The following is a 22473-nucleotide window of genomic DNA, read 5'->3' as shown; positions in this document are numbered from 1 at the left end:
GAAAAAATTCAACATCATTCTAGGAACAGATGATTATTTTATTAATCTCATAAAGGGCATCTTCAAAGCACACACACCGTCGTCTCAGTGATGAAATATTGAAAAGCTTCCCACTGTTCTTGAAAGTGACACATGGAAAGGGAAGCATGATAGCATCACCGTTCAACATTCTCCTTGGGGCGCTAGCCACTAAAATAAGGCAAGAAAAATGAATAAAAGATTTAAGGGTCAGAAATAAAGACATAAAACTGCCATTAATCTCAGATGATATGAATGTATATGGAAAAAAATCCCAAAGAATCTCTAGATAAATGATTCAAATGAAAAAATGAGTTTAGCAAAGTTGTTAGATTCTTTGTTGGTATTTTTATCTATCATGAACCAAAATAAAATGAATTTTAAAAAGGTAACTGGCAATAGCATTAGGGAATCAGGAGCCCAGGAGAGCCAGTGTAACGCCATTTTAAAACCAACTCCCATCCTGCCTCACGGTCCTAAGATGTTTACAGCTAAGGAAACAGCTCGGTCATGCCTGCAAGACAAACTCCTACCACAACAGAAAGTCCAGGTGTCCCAATACCTGTAACAACATATGCCTTCAAGATAATTATAGTAATGCTCCGACGTACTTACATACTGAAATGTCAAGAATAGTTTTCTTTAAATCAACAGCATAATTCTGTCCCGCTGCCAGCCCACCCACATATAGTCACAGCTTAGCATAGACTTTCCATAGCAAGACCCCATATCAGAAAAACTTAAAATGAAGAGGTGCATTCCTCCACTTGCTGTATGAGGACATCAAACAAACTCTGCAATGGAGTAGTATCTAAGAAACTTGCTTCTTTCACTGCACTCTGCCACTCACCTTGAATTCCTTCCTGCATGGGATCCAAGAACTCTCTCTTGGGGTCTGAATCAAGACTGCTTTTCTGGTAACAATAGCATCAGAAAAGAAGAAGAAGAAGGAGAAGGAGAAGGAGAAGAAAGTAGGGACAAATCTAATGAGAGTTCTACAAGACTGCCACATCTTTCTATAAAGAAAATTATAAAATAATAATTAGAGATATTAAAAGAAACCTCTATGTACATACATACCATGAAACACTACGCAGACATAAAAAAGAACTAGATCATGTCCTTTGCAGCAACATGGATAGAGCTGGAGGCCATTATCCTAAGTGAACTCATACAGGAACGGAAAACCAAATACCACATGTTCTCACTTACAAGTGAGAGCTAAACATCAGATACACGCGCACATAAAGAAGAGAACAGGCCCCAAGGCCGATTTGAGAGTAGAGGGTGGGAGAAGGGTGAGGAATGAAAAACTATATATCCAGTGCTATGCTTATTACCTGGGTGACAAAATAATCTGTATGCCAAATCCCTGTGGCATGCAATTCACCTATACAACAAATCTGCCTATGTATCCCGAACCTAAAAGTATTAAGAAAAAGAAGAAAACTTTTATAAATAAAGGGGTATTCCTTGTCTGTGGATTAGTAATAGAATGTTCAAGATTGTAAAGATGTAATTTCTCCCCGGATGGACTACAGAGTCAATGGAGTCCTATCAAAATACAGTAGACTTCTGGTATTTATTTCCTTGCTGATTCTAAAATTTATGTAATATAGCAAAATACCAAAGATATTCAAGACACCCTTGAAAAATATGGTGGGAGAACTTGCTCTACAAAATACCAGCATTTCTTTTAAAGACAAAACAATTATGACAAGTGCAAGAACAGACAGATGCACTAGCCACATGGAGACTAAGACCCAGAACATTCCAGAAAACACACAGATATTTTACTGAGGACAAAGGTGGCGGCAACATGCAAGAGTTCAAAAAGGACAAGATTTTTCAATAAATATTGCACTGGAATATGTGCTTAAAAACAAGTAAATTGTGACACCTCCTCCAAATACAGCACATGAAAAGCCATTCTGGGTGGATTATAGATCTAGATAAGAAAGGCAAAATGATAAGGTTTCTAGAAGACAGCATTAGGTAATGTCTTCAGTAACCTGGGTGAGTAAACATTTCTTCAAAAGGTCACAAAAAGATTAATAATAAATAAGACGATGTAAAAATTAAGACCTTCTGTTTACCAAAGGACACGATTCAGAGAGCTCACATACGGGGAGAAGACATAACTGATAAAGGGCTCACCTCCAGTCTGTCTCTCTCTCTGTCACTATCTTCATCTCTCTCTATCTTTAAAAGGCATCTAAGACAAACCCACAGCTGACGTCATACTTAACAGGAAAGACTGAATGTTTTCTTTGGCCCTTTCTGTTCAACATGGTGTTAGATGTTGTAGCCAGAACAACTTGGCAGGTAAAAGAAGTAAAAGGTACCCATCCTGGAAAGAAAGCAGTAAAACTATCTCTATTTGCAGACGACATGAGCTTCTAGGTAGAAAGTACAAATAAATTCACATGCACACACACACACCCACACACACACAAACTATTAGAACTAATAAGTTCAGCAAAGTTATAGGAATCAATATACAAGAATCTTTTTTTTTTTCTTTTTGAGACAGGGTCTCACTCTGTTGTCTGGCTGGAGTTCAGTGGTGCAAACACAGCTCACTGTAACCATGACCTCCTGGGTTCAATGGATCCTCTAGCCTCAGCCTCCCTCCTGAGTAGCTGAAACTACAGGTGCATGCCACCATACCCTGGCTATTTTTGTATTTTTGGTAGAGGCAGGGTTTTGCCATGTTACCCAGGCTGCTCTGGAATGCCTCAGCTCAAATGATCCACGTGCCTCCGCCTCCCAAAGTGCTGGGATTATAGGTGTGTGCCACTATGCCTGGCCTTCCAATCAATATTTAATTTTTATACACTAACAATGAATGTTCTGAAAATAAAACTAGAAAACAATTCCATGTACAATTGTGTCAAAAATAATAAAATACTTAGAAATAAATTTAACAAGTACAAGACTTCTATGCTGAAAACTACAAAGCACTGTCGAAAGAAATTAATGAAGACCTAAATAAGTGGAAAGACATCCTATGTTTATGGTTCAGAAGATTTAACCTTAAGGTAGCAATACCTGTAATAGGTAAACAAATTTAGTTGCAATTCCCATCCAAATCCCAGATGACTTCTTTGCTGAAATTGACAAGCTGATACTAAAATTCATACAGAAATCGAAAGACACTGGCCAGGACTAGCAGCTCACACCTGTAATTTGGGAGGCCAGGCAGGCGGATCACCTGAGGTCAGGAGTTAGAGACCAGCCTGGCCAACATGGCCAAGCCCCATCTCTACTAAAAATACAAAAATTAGCCAGGCGTGGTGGCATGTACCTGTAATCACAGCTCCTTGGGAGGCTGAGGCAGGAGAATTGCTTGAGCCCAGGAGATGGAGGTTGCAGTGAGCCAAGACCGCGCCACTGCACTCCAGCCTGGGCAACAGAGTAAGGCCCTGTCTCAAAAAGAAGAAGAAGAAGAAGAAAAGAAAAAAAGAATCAAAAGACACAGATCAGCCAAAACAATCTTGGAAAAGAAAAAATTGGAGGACTCACATTTCCGGACTTCAAAACTGATTACAAGGCTACAATGATTGAAACAGTGTGGTACTGGCATAAGAATAGACATATATTGCAATGCAACAGAACTGAGAAACCAGAAACTGATTTCTGGATCAACTGATTTTCAACAAGGGTCCCAAGACAATTCAACAGGGAAAGAATTGTCTTTTCAACAAATGGTACTGGGACAACTGGGTATGTAAAAGAAGGGGCCCTTACCTCACACCATATACAGAAATTAATGCAAAATAGAACAAAGGCTTAAATGTAAGTGCTAAGTCTACAGCAAAATCTTAGAAATTATAGCTGTAAACTTTGTCTTTGGATTAGACAATGCTGTGTTAGATCACCCAAAGCATAAGGAACAACAACAAAGCAGATAAACTGGAATTCACCAAAATTACAAACATTTTTTTGCTGCAAAGGACACTACCAAGAACATGAAAAAAACTCACAACATGGAAAAATTATTTGCCAATCATGTATTTCATAAGGGAAGTGCAAATCATGTCTGATAAGGGAATTGTATAATGAATATTCACATTTCAATAACGAAAAGACAACCTAAATTTTAAAATGGGCCAAGGATCTGAATAGACAGTTCTCCAAGGGAAGTATACAACAAGCATATGAAAAGATGCTCAACGTCCTTAGCCATCAGGGAAACACAAATCAAAACCACAGGGAGATACCCCTTCACATCTGCTGGACTAAAGACAGCGGTTGGTGTGCACACTGAGGAAATGGAACCCTCATACCCCGCTGGCTGCTGGGATTCCGCTGGGAAAGCAGCCTGGCAGCTCCTCACAAGGTTAAGCACAGTAGTCACCTACGATCCAGCCATTCCTCTCTTAGGTATAATGAAAACATATTGCCACACAAAAACTCATACAGGAATGTCCTTGCAGCGTTATTCGTAATCGCTAAAAAATGGAACAACTCACATGTCATCAGCAGATGAACGGATAAACAAAATTTGGCACAGCCATGCAGTGGAGTATTATTTAGCCACACAAAGGAATACAGTTCTGACGCAATCTGCAGCACAGACGCACCTTGAAAACGCTCACCGAAAGGAGCCCCCACAGAGACCACCTGGCGTGTGACCCCATTTCCATGAACTTCCAGAACCTGCGGGGTGGTGGTTCTATGTGTGGGGGTGCAGGAGAGGGAATGGGGGTAGCTACCGATGAGAACAGGGTTTCTTTTGGGGGTGGTGAACACAACTTCGTTAATATACTAAAAACTGGAGCTGTACACCTTAAATTAGGTTAGTTTTATGGTATGTGAACTGCGTCTTAAGCAATTATTTTAAAAATTTAAAAAGCAAGCTAAGCAGCCTGGCCAACATGGCGAAACCCCATCTGTACTAAAAATACAAAAATTAGCCAGGTATGGTGGTAGGCGCCTGTAGTCCCAGCTACTAGGGAGGCTGAGGCAGGAGAATCGCTTGAACCCGGGAGGCAGAGGTTGCAGTGAGAGGAGATCGCGCCACTGCACTCCAGCCTGGGCGACAGAGCGAGACACTGTCTCAAAAAAAAAAAAAAAAAAAAAAGCAAGGTGCGGTTTCCAAACTGCAGATACCCATTGGGAAACGTGGGTAATCCGGTTTTGAAATCTCTACTGCGTCTGTAATGGTAACACGGTCCTTGCAATGTGATAATGTCCCAATAATTTATCTTTATAAACATTTTAAAACCTTAACAAGCCCTTTCTCCGCCTTTGTTCCACTTGCGCCTCTTTGCCCCTCTCCCCCGGGCTCCTCCTCCCGGCTGGCCCTCCCCGCTGAAGTCACGGAGGCGCTTAGCTGGCCCCGGGGTCTGGGTGCGCCCGCCCTGCCCGCAGCCGGCGAGGGGCCCTGGGGGGTCGGCGGGGCGGGTCCGGGGGAGGCCGCGGTGACCTCGGGGCGCGTGCAGACCCCGCCCTCCGCGCCTGGCCACAGATTCCAGCCCACCTTGGCGACCTGCGGAGCCGGGGGCGGAGAGAGGAGGCGCAGGAGGACCCGCGACACAGCTCGGGATCCGCGCGCGCTGGGCCTCCGGCGCCGCTCGTGGGGTTCGGGAGGCCGGGACCCTGCCCGGGAGATGTGGACGCCGGGCGGACCCCCGGGGCCCGCGGGCTGGGACCGCCGTAGGTTGGGCGCGAGGTTGCGCGCGGCGTTCGCGGGGCTGCAGGAGCTGCAGGGGCTGCGCGCCACGCAGCAGGAGCGGGTACGCGGCGCCCTGGCCCTGCAGCCCCCGCCCGCGCCCGCCGCGCCCGCCGCGCCCGCCGCGCCGTGCGGCCCCCACGGCCTCCACGGCCCGGAGCAGCAGCTGGAGGCGGCGCTGGCCGCGCTGCAGGAGCAGCTGGTAAGGACCGGGCGCCGGGACTCGGGGCTGCGAGGTGTGCGGGCCACAGGCGCTGCTCTTTCGGCAGCGACTGTGTGTTAGTGGGACGGGGGTGTCTGATGGATGGAGGGGACGTCCTTTGGGATTTGAATGGAATGCAGTTCGGTCTCCAAGGAAGGGGACATGGAGGCCCCGCGCGCAGGTGCCTAGAGGTGAAGCGCACAGGTGAGGACCCTAAAAACTGCCCGGGGCTGCAGCCCGCGCTCCGCCCTGCGTGGATGTGCGCCTACCCACGCCAGCATCCCGAAGCTGGCAGATGTGGGAGAGACACCCTGTTCGTTACAGGGTTACAGCATTGTTCTGACCTGCAGGTACTGACCGGCGTTCCCCTGGCGGAGGTCAGCTCGGGATCCTGGCATCACTTCCCGGGGGACCAGGTCCCCCCTGCTGTCTTGGGTTAGGGGCAACAGTGTCCGCGTGGTAAAGCGCACCCCGACTTGTCCTCAGGAATGTGCTGACGTTTCTTAAGGTCGCGTCACTGTAATAAAGTATTGGGGGAAAGCATGTAACTGACAAAGGTCTCTTCAACTTTAAAATGTGACCTGACCTGTAAGGAGAGGCGTGTCCTCTGATCCAGAGGAGAGAGACTCTGATTTCCCTGCCACGGGCCCTCTTCAGCACTCCCTGGGCGCTCTGAACCCCTCCTTTCACACAATGAAAGGAACTCCAGTCATTACCCCTCTGCTTATTATGTTATTGTATGATTTTGTTAAACTTACTGGAAACAACTCACAAGCGTTTTCGTAGTTGCTGTATTTTCTTAAAGACAAACTAAAAAGGCTGGAGAAAGATATCTGTTTACTTGTGTTACCTCTGTTACACTAAGTGAAATTTCTTTTACATTAGAAATTTAAGTCTGTCCTGTTAAAAGTTACTGCCTTTAAATGTTGCCCAGGTGAAGCTGCGGCATGACCGTCTGCCTCGCTCGCTCACCCAGGTTGTTAACATAGCAAACCCTTCTGGATTAAAGAATCAGGAAGTCCAGTGTCTGGGACACCTCCCAGGTTCCCCGTTATCTCCTGACGTTGTGGAAGACGGAGGTGGCAGACTGTGTGGGATTAACCTGGGCCCCCAACTCTGCCCCTGATGCCTCCTGAGAGGAAAGTAGCTGGTGTACAGACTTTGTTTACTCACCCAGTGATCAAATCCTGGCCGTCTGTTTAGGTCGTTTGTGTGTTTGCACCAGACACAATCGCAGCCTCTGTGTGACCTCAGCTCAGCACACGACAGCCACCAATGTGTTACACACATGTGATGGGAAGGGAGGTGCTGCCGAGATGCTGTTGTGTGTTTGCACCAGACACAATCGCAGCTTCTGCGTGACCTCAGCTCAGCACATGACAGCCACAGATGTGTTACACACATGTGATGGGAAGGGAGGTGCTGCTGAGATGCTGGCTTCAACTGTTCTGTCAAGGGGGTGAGAGTGCAGGTGATGATTAACTTGGCTTAAGAAATATACAAATCAAACTTGCAAGTGCTCAGCCTCTAATTACAAGTGGCCTTTTGGAAGAGAAGATCAAACAGATTTTTTGTTTATTTTATTATTATTTTTTAATGTGGGGACCAGAAGGAACACACAGACTTTGTTTTGGAACTTTGTTCTCCGGACGGATTATGTGATCAAAAGAGAAGAATAATTGAATTTGTGTGACATCAGCCCAGGGCTTAACGCTTTTACATTTTTCTTACAGGGAAAAACATTAGGAGTGATAGCAGTTCTATAGTGTTGAATACAATGAACAGCCTTGCTTGCTGGAACGGTTACACACTCCAGCAGCTCCCGGCTAACTCAGGGTTCCCTCCGCCCACCCCGGTGCTCACCTGTCCATTGGTCATCATTCAGGTGTGAAGGCAGGAAGAACATTTATCAGGCCCTGAGCAGATTTAGCCTGCAGGAATTCTCAGGTGAGAACGATTGTTAGCATTTGCAGGGATTTAAACGGTCAGGAAAATAGCAGCACTCACCACTTCAAGGCTTGTCGCAATGTGCTGCAGCGTTTTAATTACTGTGCCACGAGAGAGTGCAGTAGAGGGTGCTTAGTAGGATTTTGCTGAATAAATAGATGAGTGACTTGTATTGCTGCAACAAAAGGGAAAATGATTTCAGAAGTTGGGATCTCCCTGTTCTGGGTTTCTAAGCTGATGAGATCCCCGTGCCCGCCGACCCAAGTGGGTTTGCTGCTGTGTGGCCAGTCCAGAGAGGGTTGACTGTGTCCTCATGTATGTCTGTGAGGAAACTTGTCGTTCCCAAGAAGTGCCGGCCATTCCCACATTCATAAGGGTTAGGTTCCCCAACAAGCCCTAGATAGAAGGACTTCATCCACTCCCCGGAACTCAGGGCCCATGAGTAGACCGAAAACCCCATCCTTCACCAGTGGGCGCTGTCTCCACAGGGGGAGAGACACAGAAGGGCTCCGGGAGTCTGCAGTGAAATCTTATCCTGAAGAATTTCCCCGTCTTGACATGGCTGGTCATGACTTGTTCTGAAAGTGGCAGCTTGCAACAATTCCTTTTCCCTGGCAGCTTCCCACATTCCATGCTGCAGGAGCAAGCTGTGTGTCTGATTCTGCCGCATCAACATGATGCCTGGCATTTTCCTTGGGCTGGCTGTGCTTGCTTTGTGAGCACACGGGAACCAAGGGAGGCAGGGTGAGAACTTGCTCAGGGCCACGCATTAGAGCCAGGCAGCCCCAGAAACCTGCAAGACTTCAGTGCTCCTTTTTATCCACAAGTCCAGTCTGTGGACCAGGGACCCCTTTGCTGTTGATTGACAGACCTCCTTTAAACTTAGGTAACAGCATTTACCTCTCTCCTGAATGGAGGGGATAGCCTTGGAATTCAGGCATAGAATGTTTCCTTTGTGCATCCTAGCTCTCAGGGATAGAAAGGAGGTGTTTCAGATCCCATCTCCATATCCTGAACAGTAAGGCATTTTTCATGTTTATTCTCCACATGTGCCATAAAGGTGTTGCGATGTCTGGACTGTTGACTTGCCCACGGAAAAGGCATAGCACATGGAAATCAGGTCATTCTCTTGCGGTGCGTAAAGAATGCATTGCAAAGAAAGGGATTAACCTATTTTTTTTTAACGGCACCCCCTGGAATAGAAATCCTCAAACTTTTTGTTGTCTTAAGGAACTTGTGTGGTCCCTGGGAAGCTTGTTAAAATGCAGGTTCCCAGGCTTACCTGGTAGAGTCTCAAGAAATGAGTGGGGCCTGGAGCCTGGGGTCTGCAGGTGTGCCCAGCTGATCCCACTGCCTGGAGAGGCTTGGTATGAGCACCTTTATACCAGGCCCTCATGCCCCTTCCCCAGGCCCAGGGGTTTGGCATAGATGCCCCCAGAGCACACCGTGAGCAAGGCCGCCTGGAGTTAGCCTGAACGCTTGCAGGGGGAAGTGGAGCACGGCCATCCAGGGCTCGCTTGCTGCTGTGGAGTGAGTCGGTCCAATCATGGACATGCGTGGAGATCACGCTCTAGGGCTGGCCTTGCAGTGGACTCTCCTCCTTCCTGGCCACATATATTTTGTGACTGTGAGCACAATGTCGGACCCTAAGAAAGAGTTAATGAAAACCACAGTCAAACAAACCCCAAGTTCGGGACAGCGGTCGGGGTTAGGGACAGTGGTCAGGGTTACAAGCACGACGTAAATCCTGAATGGTGGAGTCCTGCAGACGTAGACGGGACCTGAGGACGTAATAAATAACCTGTGAGTGCCTGAGAGCTCTGTGTGTCCTGCAGCCCCTCGACCATTAATCAGAAACCAGCAACTGAAGGCCTGGCTGGCCAAACATTAATCACAAAGCAATTAACCCAGCACAGACATGGGGGCGGGAACGGGGCTGGGGGAGGAGGACAAAGCTGGCTGGGGTGCAGGGGCTTCCCTCCTTCAGAAGAAGGAGAGTGTGATTTGGAAGAGGACGGGGCACTTAGATCCTTTTAAACATTGAGATGTGGCCTCACAAAGGAACTTAATTTTCTGTCAGTACCATGGGTTTTGTTTTACACCAGGAAAAAGAAAAATCCTGTGCTGTAAGGATCCACCCAGCCCCTTTGTTTGGATCCAGGCTTCCTCTTTGCATAGCTGGTGTGGGAGAGCCCGCCTGTGTGTGCTGCTCAGGCTTGGCGGGTGGTGTTGTTCACTTGGATAGTGATTTACCTGTGTAAAAATGTGCAGGGTAAGGAGCCAGTATGTTTACGTGAAGCTGGGTGGTTCTGGAAGCATAACATTTTGATTAAATTCACAATTGGTTTTTGCCATGTTCACATTCACAGATAATATTATGGCTTCAGAGGCCGGGCGTGGTGGCTCACGCCTGTAATCCGAGCACTTTGGGAGGCTGAGGCGGGCGGATCACGAGGTCAGGAGATCGAGACCATCCTGGCTAACACGGTGAAACCCCGTCTCTACTAAAAATACAAAAACTTAGCCGGGCATGGTGGCAGGCACCTGTACCAGCTACTCGGGAGGCTGAGGCAAGAGAATGGCTTGAACCCGGGAGGTGGAGCTTGCAGTGAGCTGAACTCGTGCCACTGCACTCCAGCCTGGAGGACAGAGCGAGACTCCGTCTAAAAAAAAATATTATGGCTTCAGATTCTGTCACTGTGCAAACTTTGGAGGTTGTTGGGAGGCCCCTGATTGGGTCCTGGAGGAGGAGGTCTGCTCCTGGCACAGAAGCTGTGTGCTGGGTCGAGCCTGGCCTCCATCCCCTCACCCGTGCTGACAGTAGGCACTTGCGTTTGGAAAATCTGAGAAGTCATTCTCTCATCAGAACAGGAAACCATTGCTACCTGCCTCTCTCGTAATGATTTCTCATATTGTGGAAATTACTGAAGTAATTCCCTGAGGCCTAGGTTATGGGACTCAGGGGAACTCCTCATTTCCCACTTAAAATTTGAAATATAATTAATCATTTTCTTAAGAGAAACAACCACATAATTACATTCATTAATTATTTGCCTTAATCGTAGTTGTTCATCAAAACAAGAAATGTTTTAGAATTGAAAGACGCACACACACGCACACATGTACACACACACACATGCTCATAATAAGCCCTTTACAGTAGGGGAAGCTGAGGCCAGGAGAAGGCGCAGCCTCTCAGGGCAGGGCTGTGATGGAAACTTCTAAATACACAGCCCCTTGGCCAGGCACATGCTTGTAATCCCAGCACATTGGGAGGCCAAAGAAGGCAGATCACTTAAGTCCAGGAGTTGGAGACCAGCCTGGGCAACATGGCAAGACCCTGTCTCTACAAAAAATACAAAAATTAGCAGGGCGTGATGGTGCATGCCTGTAGTCCCGGATACTTGGGCGGCTGAGGTGGGAGGATCACCTGAGCCTGGGGAGGTCGATGCTGCAGTGAGCGGTGATCACACCACTGCACTCCAGCCTGGGCAACAGAGCAAGACCCTGTCTCAAAAACAAAACAAAAGATCCTGAAGGCCGATTTTCAAGCTGCATTTATTCCAGGTAAAGCTGACATTTTCCATGTTTTGCTGAGAACCTTCTCCCCTGGTAGCTCTGCCGAAGCCTGTAACAGTTCAAAATGTTACTTCTTCTCTCAGGGAAGGAGAAGGGACTTATAGTGAAGGGGGAGCTTTTCTTTCTTTCCAAGGGACTTTCTTACCTTCTTGAAAAGTCAAAAGGTTTGTGCTCCCCAGGCACCAGGGACCCAGAGGCGGCCGAGTGAAAGGACGCCACCGCACCTGGGCATGAGATGCGTAAAGCGTTAGTACAGGAGAGTAAACCCTTACGCAGGCTGAAAAATGCAGCAAAACAGACAGTGCAGATAGTTCCTGTCTGCCAAAAGGAGGTGTTGTTTTTGATCCTGATTTCACTCTCATAAGCTGTGGAATTCTGTATCCTTATAAAGAAATGTAATTTGAAAAGTGAGGATAAGTAAAGCAGTCTGATCTGGAGAAAACCCGTGTGTGTGTGTGTGTATGGGTGTGTGTGTGTATGGGTGTGTGTGTGTTTGTGTGTGTGTGTGAGAGTGTGTCTGTATGTGTGTATGTATGTGTGTGTGGATGGGTGTGTGTGTGTTTGTGTGTATGTGTGTGTGGATGGGTGTGTGTGTTTGTGTGAGAGTGTGTGTGTGTGTATGGGTGTGTGTGAGTGTGTGTATGGGTGTGTGTGGATGGGTGTGTGTGTGAGTGTGTGTGTATGGGTGTGTGTGGATGGGTGTGTGTGTGTTTGTGTGTGTGTGTGTATGTGTGTGGGGGGCGATGGGTTGTCAGTAGAGCTTTCTTTTTGTGACAGTGGAACAAGGAAATTGCTTCAGAGTGAGCAGGGGCAGCTGCCAGATTTAGAAGATGTATTTCACGTGGACTTTGAGAGTTTAAATTGCATTTACAATGCATGTTTTCACCCCTTTGAACCTTGAGTTTTGCTTTCCGTAGGTACAATAGTTCCCTTTCTCTTCTTTCCCTTCTCAGTCCCGGCTGAGACAGCAGGACATCGGCCTGAAGACCCACCTGGACCAGCTGGACCTGCAGATTAGCAAGCTGCAGCTGGATGTGGGCACAGCCTCAGGGGAGGCCCTGGACAGTGACAGCAGGCCCAGCTCAGGTACCAGGGCGCCCTGACCTCCCGGACACAGGGGCAGGCACGCAGCACAGGCAGAGGTGAAGCCTATCCCGCCAGCCCCTCTTGGGCTGAAATTCCATTCCAGGTATCCTAGCGTCTGTGCAGGGAGATGGCCGCTTCGTCAGGCTGATCTGAAAGTTAGGAGGCAACACTGAAGCCTTTCTCAGGGCATATATATTAATTGGCTACCTCGCTCTTATTTTTTTAATTTGCAAAAATCACATTGCGGTCTAAGTGATGTTATTGCACTCAGGAGGCCTGCGGCTGAAGCACCTCCCCAGACTGGTCTCCTCAACTTGGCAGGCACCAGGGAAGAAAGAGAGAGACAGGGGCCAGAGGTCTGTCCTAAAAGAGCTGAAATCCAGAGGAAGAGGCCACCTCTTAGGCAGGCATCGACCACCCAGGACTAAAGGGACCACTTGCCAGGAAGAGGGAGGGCCAGGGCTGCAGAGTGCAGGTGGAGTGGGCCCTGACCGACCCACTGACAGCTCCTGGGAAGAATCCTGAACATTCTCACCCGAGCCACTCTCTCCCAGGCCAGCCGTGTGGACGATGGCACACAGCCTCCGGTAGCCTCAGCTCAGGGGTTCCCCTGGGCCACCTGTGCCGTGACAAGCTCAGGAGGAGAGGGGGCCCTGGGCTCTTCTGGATGGGGGTCACTGACCTGCCTTGTCTGCTCCGTCCAGGCTTTTACGAGATGAGCGACGGTGGATCCTGCTCCCTGTCCACGTCCTGTGCCTCCGTCTGCAGTGACCACATCTCTCCCTCGCTGGGCAGTTTGTTGCCTGTGGCCCAGGCCCACAGGGCCAGGCCCAGCATGGGGGACTGGAGGCCCCGGTCGGTTGATGAGACTACTGTGCCAGCGTGGAGACTCCAGGCTACCGAGGAGGACGCCAGGCCCCCGGGGAGCGTGGAGGATGCAGGCCAGCCGTGGGGCACATTCTGGCCCAGGCCTGTGTCTACAGGTAAGAAACTGCCAGGGAAGGTGGGGGTCTCATCTCAGGCACAGGGGATGGCAGAGTGCAGTCCCCAGCTGCTGAGGGCAGAGCTGGGGACCCTACACGGAGCACGCTCTCAGGCTGTAAGGGACGCTGGAAGGCCTCCGTGGGCCACGTGGTGGTTTGGATGGAGGCAGGAATCAAACGCGGCCCTGCGCATCACCATCAGCTCTTCTAACGCACAGCACTTTTCTCTGCATTTAAAATGGACATCAGCAAGCTTAAAAAAATCCTTCAAAAACCCTGGATCCACTGGTGTTTGGAGTGAGAGTGGGGTTGAAAGGGCTGGTGGGGAGAGAACTGGGCTCACACCTGGATCCCACCCGCTGGCCCAGGAGGGGCTGTAGTTGTCTTCAGACTGTCTCCAAAGGCACAGATGTCATTTTTGGCCTCATTTTATTTCTAATACAAGGCCTGGTTTAGTAATAACCATTTGGTCTTTTCTTACTGAGAAGCCCCGTGGTTTCCTCCAGGGCATCTGCAGGGACCAGCTTCATGCCCCTGGCCTCCCTTGGGGCTCCATCCCACCGCTGCGGGGCCTCTTCAGCCTCCAAGCTCTCAGGGAAATGAGGGCGCTGAACTGGCGATTCTCACTGCCCATGCGCTCTCCCGCAAGGGGCAGGATCAGAACAGGCTGAGGGGGCCGCGCTGCAGGCACAAATAGGGCCCCGCACCCTGTGTCTACACGCAAATGGCCCCGCACCCTGTGTCTACACGCAAACGGCCCCGCACCCTGTGTCTACACGCAAACGGCCCCGGACCCTGTGTCTACACGCAAATGGCCCTGTGCGGTGTCTAGATGCAGACGGGCCCCACGCCCTGTGTCTACACGCATTCCCGTGTGCCCCGCACCCTGTGTCTACACGCATTCCCGTGTGCCCCGCACCCTGTGTCTACACGCATTCCCGTCTGCCCCGCGCCCTGTGTCTACACGCATTCCCGTCTGCCCCGCGCCCTGTGTCTAAACGCATTCCCGTCTGCCCCTCACCGTGTGTCTAAACGCATTCCCGTCTGCCCCGCGCCGTGTGTCTACACGCATTCCCGTCTGCCCCGCACTGTGTGTCTTAAACGCATTCCCGTCTGCCCCGCGCCCTGTGTCTACACGCGGACCCCAGTGACAGTGAGTCGCCGTCTCCCATGGGACCCAGGAGTTCCTCGAAGCAGTGAATGAGCAGCGTTTCCATCCCGGCTGCCACGCATGAAATGAAATCAACAGTGCACTAAATCGTCTCCGTAGTTACGTGTTTGTTCATTTTTCTCATTCCCAGGTGATCTTGACAGAGCCCTGCCGATGGACACGGGGCTCCAGAAAGCCAGCACGGACGCCGAGCTCCTCGGGCTCCTCTGCCAGGGGGCGGACATCCCGCTGCACGTGCCGGACCCCAAGTATCGGCAGGACCTGGTGTCCCAGGGCGGCAGGGAGGTGTACCCGTACCCCAGCCCCCTGCACGCCGTGGCTCTGCAGAGCCCCCTGTTTGTCCTGACTAAGGAAACCCCACAGAGAGGTGGCCCCTCGTTCCCTAGGGAGAGCCCTATGGGCCCCGCAGGTCTGAACACCATCCAGACTGGGCCGGTCCTCGAGGCTGGCCCGGCCAGGGCCAGAGCTTATATCGACAGGCTGCTGCATCTGTGGGGCCAGGAGACCCCAGCAAAGGGTAGCGGGGGAGGACAGGGACCTCTAAGGCATGCAGCGTCCCCATCTCCACAGAGGCAGGGTGGCTGGAGTACAGACGGTGGAGGGCGACTGCTGGTCTTCGCCCCAGGGAGGGAGGACGAGGGAGGGCCAGCTCAGAGCAGGGGTGCCGGCAGGGGCGGGCCCCAGCAGCAGGGATCCATGCCCCTTGAGGGTCCCCAGCAGTCTGGCAGCTTTCCAGAGGAGGGCTCCAAGCCCTCAAACAGCTGCGTCCTCAGGGAGACCATGGTGCAGCCTTCTCCCAGCTTGAAGGCCCAGCAGACACCCTCAGCTCAGGACTATGGACGAGGCAACATCATATCCCCATCCAGGATGCTGGACAAGAGCCCCTCACCGGCCTCTGGGCACTTTGCCCACCCATCCTTTGCTGCCAGTCTGAAAATGGGTCCCCCCAAGAGCAAGGCTGAAAAAATCAAGAGAAGTCCCATGGACAAGGTGCTGAGGTTTGCAAGGCAGCCGCTGCTTCTACTGGACAGGCCTGAGGGAGCCCATGCAGCCCCCCAGCCATCCCTGGAGTGGGACCCTGCCCACTGGCCCCCAGGGAGGGGCGGGCTCCAGCGGAGGCCAGCCTTAGCCTGGGAGGCACCCGGGCGCTCCTGTTCCGAGTCCACCCTCTACCCCATGCCTGTCCTCGTCCCCTTGGCAGTGGCCCCGCAGGAGAGCCACCGGACCTCAGCCCAAGCCCTGTTCCCCTTTGAGGCGTCACTGCTCACCTCAGTGGCCAGGAGGAAGCATCGCGGCTGGCAGTCCACTGTGGAGATCTCGGCCCGGGCCCGCCTGGCCAGCTGTCCTGAGTCTAACCTGGGGCCCCCCAGGCCCATGGCCAGGAGAGCAGGTGGCCCACTGGCCCGGGGCCGGCCCTCACTGGTCCGCCAGGATGCCTACACCAGGAGCGACTCAGAGCCCTCCAAGCACTCGGCCGAGTGTGACCCGCGGTTCCCATCAGTCATCCCGGAGACCAGCGAGGGAGAGTCCAGTGACCACACCACCAACCGATTCGGAGACCATGAGTCCAGCAGCAGCGACGAGGAGGGCGGCGCCCAGAGCAGGGACTGTGACCTGGCACTGGGCTATGTGGCAGCTGGGCATGCGGAGCTGGCCTGGACCCAGGAGGTCCCGGTCAGCTCGGGGCCACTCCTGTCCCCCGTGCCCAAGCTGTGCCGTATTAAGGCCTCCAAGGCCCTGAAGAAGAAGATCCGCAGGTTCCAGCCGACGGCCCTGAAGGTCATGACCATGGTGTGAGGCGCAGTGACTGCGTCAAGAGAAGCCTGCTGCACACAGGGGCCCTTTCCATGCAGTGTCCTGTGCATGTCTGGGTTTCAGTGTCATCTTGCCAAGTCGCTTTATCTTCTGAGGCCACCGTTTAACAGGAGTCCCCGCAGATGGGTTCTGCCCTGTGGAGTACGGCGGTGAGTCCCCGCCCCAGCAAAGACTTCCATGTGGAGCTCTGGTTTCAGATGCCAGCAGCCTCCCCAGCCGACCCAGTGTCTCTTTTCAAGGTCTGCCCAGGATGCTGCTTCCCGGCATGCACCTCGTTTCCATGTTGTCATTCTCCCATGGCTTCCCCTGCCCTCACTCCCCTCTGGCTGGGGAAGTGTTTCCCAATCCTTTGACCATTCCTCCCCAAAAGCATTTTAAAGAGGCGGTTGCAGGACTCTGAGCTGGAAATTGAATTTGAGTTTAAACTCCACGTTAAGCTGTCAGCATACACAAACACCCAAATTACGCCATGATCTCAAATAAAAGGAACATTTTTTTCCCTCTTTTAACCTCTTCCTCCCTGATTCCTTGTGTGGCACATGGTAGGGTCACCATAATCATCATGCCTGCCCATCACAGGGCACGTGCCAGCACAGGGCAGGGAAGGCATCTTATAAGTGAGTAGAGACTAAACTCTGGTTTTAGTATAAAAAGTAAGGCATAGGCTGGGCGTGGTGGCTCACGCCTGTAATCCCAGCACTTTGGGAGGACAAGGTGGGTGGATCACAAAGTCAGAAGATCAAGACCATCCTGGCCAACATGGTGAAACCCCATCTCTGCTAAAAATACAAAAAAAAAAAAAAAATAGCTGGGTTTGGTGGCATGCACCTGTAATCCCAGCTACTCGGGAGGCTGAGGCAGGAGAATTGCTTGAACCCAGGAGGCGGAGGCTGCAGTGAGCCAAGATTGCGCCACTGCACTCCAGCTTGGGCAACAGAGTGAAACTCCATCTCAAAAGAAAAAAAAAAAAAGGGCATAAAAGTGTTTTGGGGAAAAGAAAAAAAAAACTTTTTTTTTTGGTGTTTACTTTTCCAAAGTAAATTTTCCTCAAATTTTCAAGAAGAAAGATAGCAGTGTTTTCAGGTAAGCTGCCTGGTGAGGGCCACAGCATTTTCAATTCAGAAAGCAGCTTTCTCCTGAAAGATTGAAAGAATTTTACTTGAAGGTGGAGAAGGCCGTTGAAGTCCCCGCAGACGTCCTGGGCCCCTCAGGGCTGATGCAGCGGGGCAAGATCGTTGGGAGGAAGCCAGTCAGAAAACCAGAGGAAGACAGGAGTAGATTTGGAAGGAGGCGTGAAATATTCCTGGAACAAGGAGCTGGTTTTAGATGCCTGTAAGGAACTTCACGTCTAGAACAAAGCGTAGGTGAGGGGAGGCTGCTGCTTAGCTCCCTGACAGTGAAGACAGTGGAGGCAGGGTCTGTTCTGTGTGCACACCACGAGAAAATGCAAGCATTTCCCAGGGGTCAGAGCAGACAGATTCAAACACCCATTGAGCTCATCTGTGTGCAATTTCATCTGCCCTTCCTGAAATCTGCTTCCTAACAGAAGGCCAGAATCTTCCTGAAGCTTTCTAAAAACCTGCATTGAAATTTAAAAGGATGATTCAAACCCACTCATGGATGGGGGTGTTATTGTAAAAGTTAATTCACAGGGTATTTTATAAAAATGACAACAGTTTTATAATGAAGCGTGGCTTCTCCAGGACCACTTAGCAGGTGAGGCTGTGACGACAGCCCCGTAGCCTGAGTCCCCGTCCTCACTGAGGACTGTGGGCGCAGCCTCAGTCCACGCATGTTTTTGTAGCTGACCGTGCTGAAGACATGGCTAGGAAGTTCCATTAAGTCACAAATTCTGCTCATTCATTGGTGCTTTTCACAGCAGCTTTGAGTGCACTCTCCAGAAAGTGCAAACTTCCTGTTCATCCTCCATGGTGACCTAGCTTGTATCACAACTCTAGGCAGCTCCGACTCCGTGTTGCAGGCCAAGATCACAGGGAATCAGCCCAGAAGGAGAGTGAGTGCAGTGGGTCTGGGCTCCTCAGGGTTTTCTGACAGTGCCCGTCTTTTAGAAAGCTAGGCGTGGTTTCCTGAACATTCAGCTTCCAACCTGCAGCCCGGAGGGGTGCATTCCAGCCAAGTGAATCCCGTCCTGCTCCGCACAGTCCTGCAAGCTGACCAGGAGAACCATGCAGACTCCAGACAAAATGCAGCCGTCGGGTCGGGGGCAGGAAGGGTCCTCAGTGATCTGACAGTCCAAATCAATCAATCAATCAATTGTTCTCCTTCCCTTGTCTCTCCATCCTCTCTCTCTTCCTCAATAATGTGCTCTCTGGCTTTTGCTTTCTCTCTCTCTCCCTCTCTCATGCTCTCTCTTTCTCCCCCATTTTAACTGTGGAGGCCCAAACATGCATTTCAGTTTGCCTGAGGCCCAAGGCCTTGCCACTGCTCTTCTACTCTCCAGTAGCTTTGGAGTAAAGAAGTAGAATTCTCACAGATTCCATGGGGGTCCTCGGAGGGTTCCCTAGCCCTCCTGCCCTGTCTACCCGGCACCCTGACTCCTTGACTCCGCTCAGTGTTCTGCGGGACCAGGCAGCCCAGGACAGGAGGACAGCTCTGTCTCCAGCTCCCATCCCGCCTGGCCTCCTCATAGCCTGGCTGAGTCGGCTTCCTCCTTCATCAAATGAAGCTGATAGCTCCTCAGGATTTGGAAGGAGGCGTAAGCTGGCAGTTTGAAAATGGGACCCACATCTGTCTGTGCTCCCCACAGTAGGGGCAAGGGGTGAGTTGGCCCAGGTTGTGGCCTCCCTATAGTGTGCAGAGTTGGTGAGCCTCCCTGACCCGTCTGCAAACATCGCCCAGGCACCACCAGGAAGAGTGGGCAGATGCCACGTGCAGGCCCAGGGCAGATAGCAGCCTGGGGAAATGCTTTAAAACACAGAGTTAACAATTAGAACGCCAGTCATAAGAAGCCCGTTTTTGAGAGGGCTGACGACAGGGCGCTGATGGGCATGGCAGAGCCTTAAGCACTGTGAATTCAGAGAACAGGGATATTGCAAGAAGGCCAGGTGGCCCAGGCAGGCGCGCAGAAAGAGGATGGATGGAGATGCCCTGTGGTGAACATTCGTCTCCTGAATGTCTTATGTTCTGTGCATATTTTTCCTCTAAACAGACATAATTGTAACCACTCACACAGAAGCAGAAATGAACCAGGAAGCCCACTAAGGCAGAGCGTGGCCTGTCATTTGAGGGGGTGTGATTGATTAGATGACAGGGGCAGACTTCAAGTGCGTTGGAAGACAGAGGAGCTGTTTCCCTCTCTCTCAAGTGATTAAAAAGTAGACAACGTAGAATTTGACTTCCGGGGTCTTTAGAACTAACTTCTAGCATGCTTACAATAAAAATATTTTAACAAAAATAAAAATAACAGGATAAAGTTGCTCTTTATCCTTTCTATCCTAAAATATCCTATCCTCTTCTATCCTAAAATAAAAGGATAAAGAATTAAAGTTAAGCTAAAGTAAAAAATATGTCAGGAATTCTAAATTATAAGAATTTGTGAAAGATTTAATTATAATATTAGGGAAAGTGTCCCAACCTACTTTAGCAAATCATACGTTATCACTGAAGAAAACAGAGCGTATCATTACTGATCAAATTCAGGAATATAAGCGGGCACCCCAGCAAAGTTTTCTCTCTACATCCTCTTGCTCCAGCTTGTAGAATAATTAAAGCCTGTCTTGGTCCATTTTGTGTTGCTGTAACAGAACTGGGTAATTGAAAGAGAAAAAAGGCTTATTTGGCTCATGATATGCATGGCTGGAAAGTTCGAGACAGGCAGTGGCATCTGATAAGGCCTTTATGCTGCTTCTACCCATGGCAGAAAGCAGAAGGGGACCGGGCGTGTGTAGAGAGACACATGGTGAGAGAAGAAGCAAGAGACAGAAGCCGAGGAAGCCATTCTTTTAATCACCTGCTCTCTCGGGAACTAGGCCATTCCCCCAGAGCGAGAACTCACTTAGCTCTGAAGGACCGCGTTGGTCTATTCATGAGGGTTCTGCCCCCATGACCCAGAAACGTCCAGGACCCACCTCCCAACACCACCACATTGGGGATCAAATTTCAAATTTCAGCAGAGGTTTTGGTGGGGACACACCACACGCAAACCATAGCAGAGCCCTCTTATGACAGAATCCGCGGTTCTGTACAGTTACTGGATCCTAAACATTAAATACATAAAGCCTGATGGAAAACGGGAGCACATCTGGAATGGATTTAATGCCGTCCTACTTTACAGGTCAAGTATGTATTTAATCTCTGCGAATAAATGAAAGATCAGTGAAAAAAGGGCAAAATTATTATATAATACAGATTTCATGTGGCTTTAATGTGATGGTGCCTAGTTTTTAAACGGTTGACAAAAAGTATATTTATTTTTAAAGATTAAAGTCCACAAGAATTTGTTGACTGTCTTTTTCAATCACTTGCATGGTTGGCCCTGCTAGGCTTCGAAATGATGCTGTAAACTGGGCATGTTCACACACCGCGGCCCTCAATCATGTCACATGGGCCCCACCGCTATCCGGCAGACACAGCCCTTTTCAAAGGAGGCTTGGCCGGTGAAAGCCATACACAGGGTGTGTTCTTTCATTCACTCAGTTACCAAATGTGCTGAGCTCACTGGGTGGCTGCCTGTGCAGTCAAGGTTGGGAGGTGCAGACAGGAAGGGGCTCCTCCCCTCATCTCCTGAGCACTGGGGCTCCTCCCCTCCTTTCCTGAGCACTGGGGCTCCTCCCCTCCTCTCCTGAGCACTGGGGCTCCTCCCCTCCTCTCCTGAGCACTGGGGCTCCTCCCCTCCTCTCCTGAGCACTGGGGCTCCTCCCCTCGTCTCCTGAGCACTGGGGCTCCTCCCCTCCTCTCCTGAGCACTGGGGCTCCTCCCCTCCTCTCCTGAGCACTGGGGCTCCTCCCCTCGTCTCCTGAGCACTGGGGCTCCTCCCCTCCTCTCCTGAGCACTGGGGCTCCTCCCCTCCTCTCCTGAGCACTGGGGCTCCTCCCCTCCTCTCCTGAGCACTGGGGCTCTCCCCCTCCTCTCCTGAGCACTGGGGCTCTCCCCCTCCTCTCCTGAGCACTGGGGCTCCTCCCCTTCTCTCCTGAGCACTGGGGCTCCTCCCCTCCTCTCCTGAGCACTGGGGCTCCTTAAGGCAGACTCATCCCTCCCTCCTGCTGCAAACCCTTCCCTCACATAGCGTTGGGCTCCTGAATCCCACTAAATAAAATCAAGCTATTGCATAGTTGAAATGTTTGCTGGTTCAACTATCCAAATTATTTTTACCTCAATTGAGTTAAATGCTGCTGCAACTTTTACGGCCTGGAGTAGAAAATGCAATCACATCAAAAGGTGCCCTGGAAATGATAAAGAATTATGAAAACAGCCCTCTCTGAAAACAGGTTATGTATATAGCAAGAGCAGTGGTGGGTAAATGGTCCCAAAAATATGGCTAAGAGAACAGGACCATGGTTCAACATTCTTTACACATTTGGGGACAGCATTGCATTTGGGGTCCCAGCTGGAGCAGAATTTTAGCTCTCTGCTCGTGGAAGTAGAGCATGGCTGTAATACCACAGCTGATGACTCAGCCCCTGCTGCCAACCGCTGGGAGACCAGACCCAGGAAAGGATAGACAAGCTGGCTAATCAATAACCCAAGCACAGCAGAGTCCTACCTGACACTGGGCCTTCCTAAGGAGATGGAAAGCAGTGAACCTCTGTAAAAGCTTAGAGGTAAGCGGCAGTGAAGCTGGGCAGTGAGGAGCTGGATGGGGGTCTGGGAAGAGGCAGGCGGAGGGAGTGGGGAGAGGAAGACAGGCGAGTGGAGGGAAGAAAGAGAGATGGTGCAGGAGCAATCCAGGGAGAAGAGCGGGCCCGGAGCTGAGAATGAAGCTGGACAGTCACCAGGTGTGGACTTGTGGGTCATCCCATAGCTCCCAGTTCCACCT

At 50.6% G+C, this 22473-nt stretch overlaps 1 protein-coding gene across 2 annotated transcripts; it reads left to right on the top strand.

Moving 5' to 3' along the window:
* Positions 1–5337: 5337 nt before the first annotated feature.
* On the top strand, positions 5338–20937 carry DACT2 (dishevelled binding antagonist of beta catenin 2). 2 transcript variants are annotated; one of them, XM_019028674.4, is made up of 4 exons: positions 5338–5897; positions 12377–12509; positions 13214–13492; positions 14794–20937. In XM_019028674.4, exons 1-4 carry the CDS (start codon positions 5634–5636, stop codon positions 16458–16460), a joined length of 2343 nt encoding a protein of 780 aa, XP_018884219.3. In that variant the 5' UTR covers positions 5338–5633; the 3' UTR covers positions 16461–20937. The 2 variants fall into 2 exon arrangements, with proteins under 2 accessions (XP_018884219.3, XP_055246319.1); XM_055390344.2 differs by lacking the exon at positions 5338–5897 and adding an exon at positions 10671–11411.
* Positions 20938–22473: the final 1536 nt, after the last annotated feature.

The sequence above is a fragment of the Gorilla gorilla genome, chromosome 5 (assembly GCF_029281585.2).
Source record: "Gorilla gorilla gorilla isolate KB3781 chromosome 5, NHGRI_mGorGor1-v2.1_pri, whole genome shotgun sequence".
NCBI classification, from domain to species: domain Eukaryota; kingdom Metazoa; phylum Chordata; class Mammalia; order Primates; family Hominidae; genus Gorilla; species Gorilla gorilla.
This window is presented reverse-complemented; position numbering and strand designations above follow the sequence as displayed.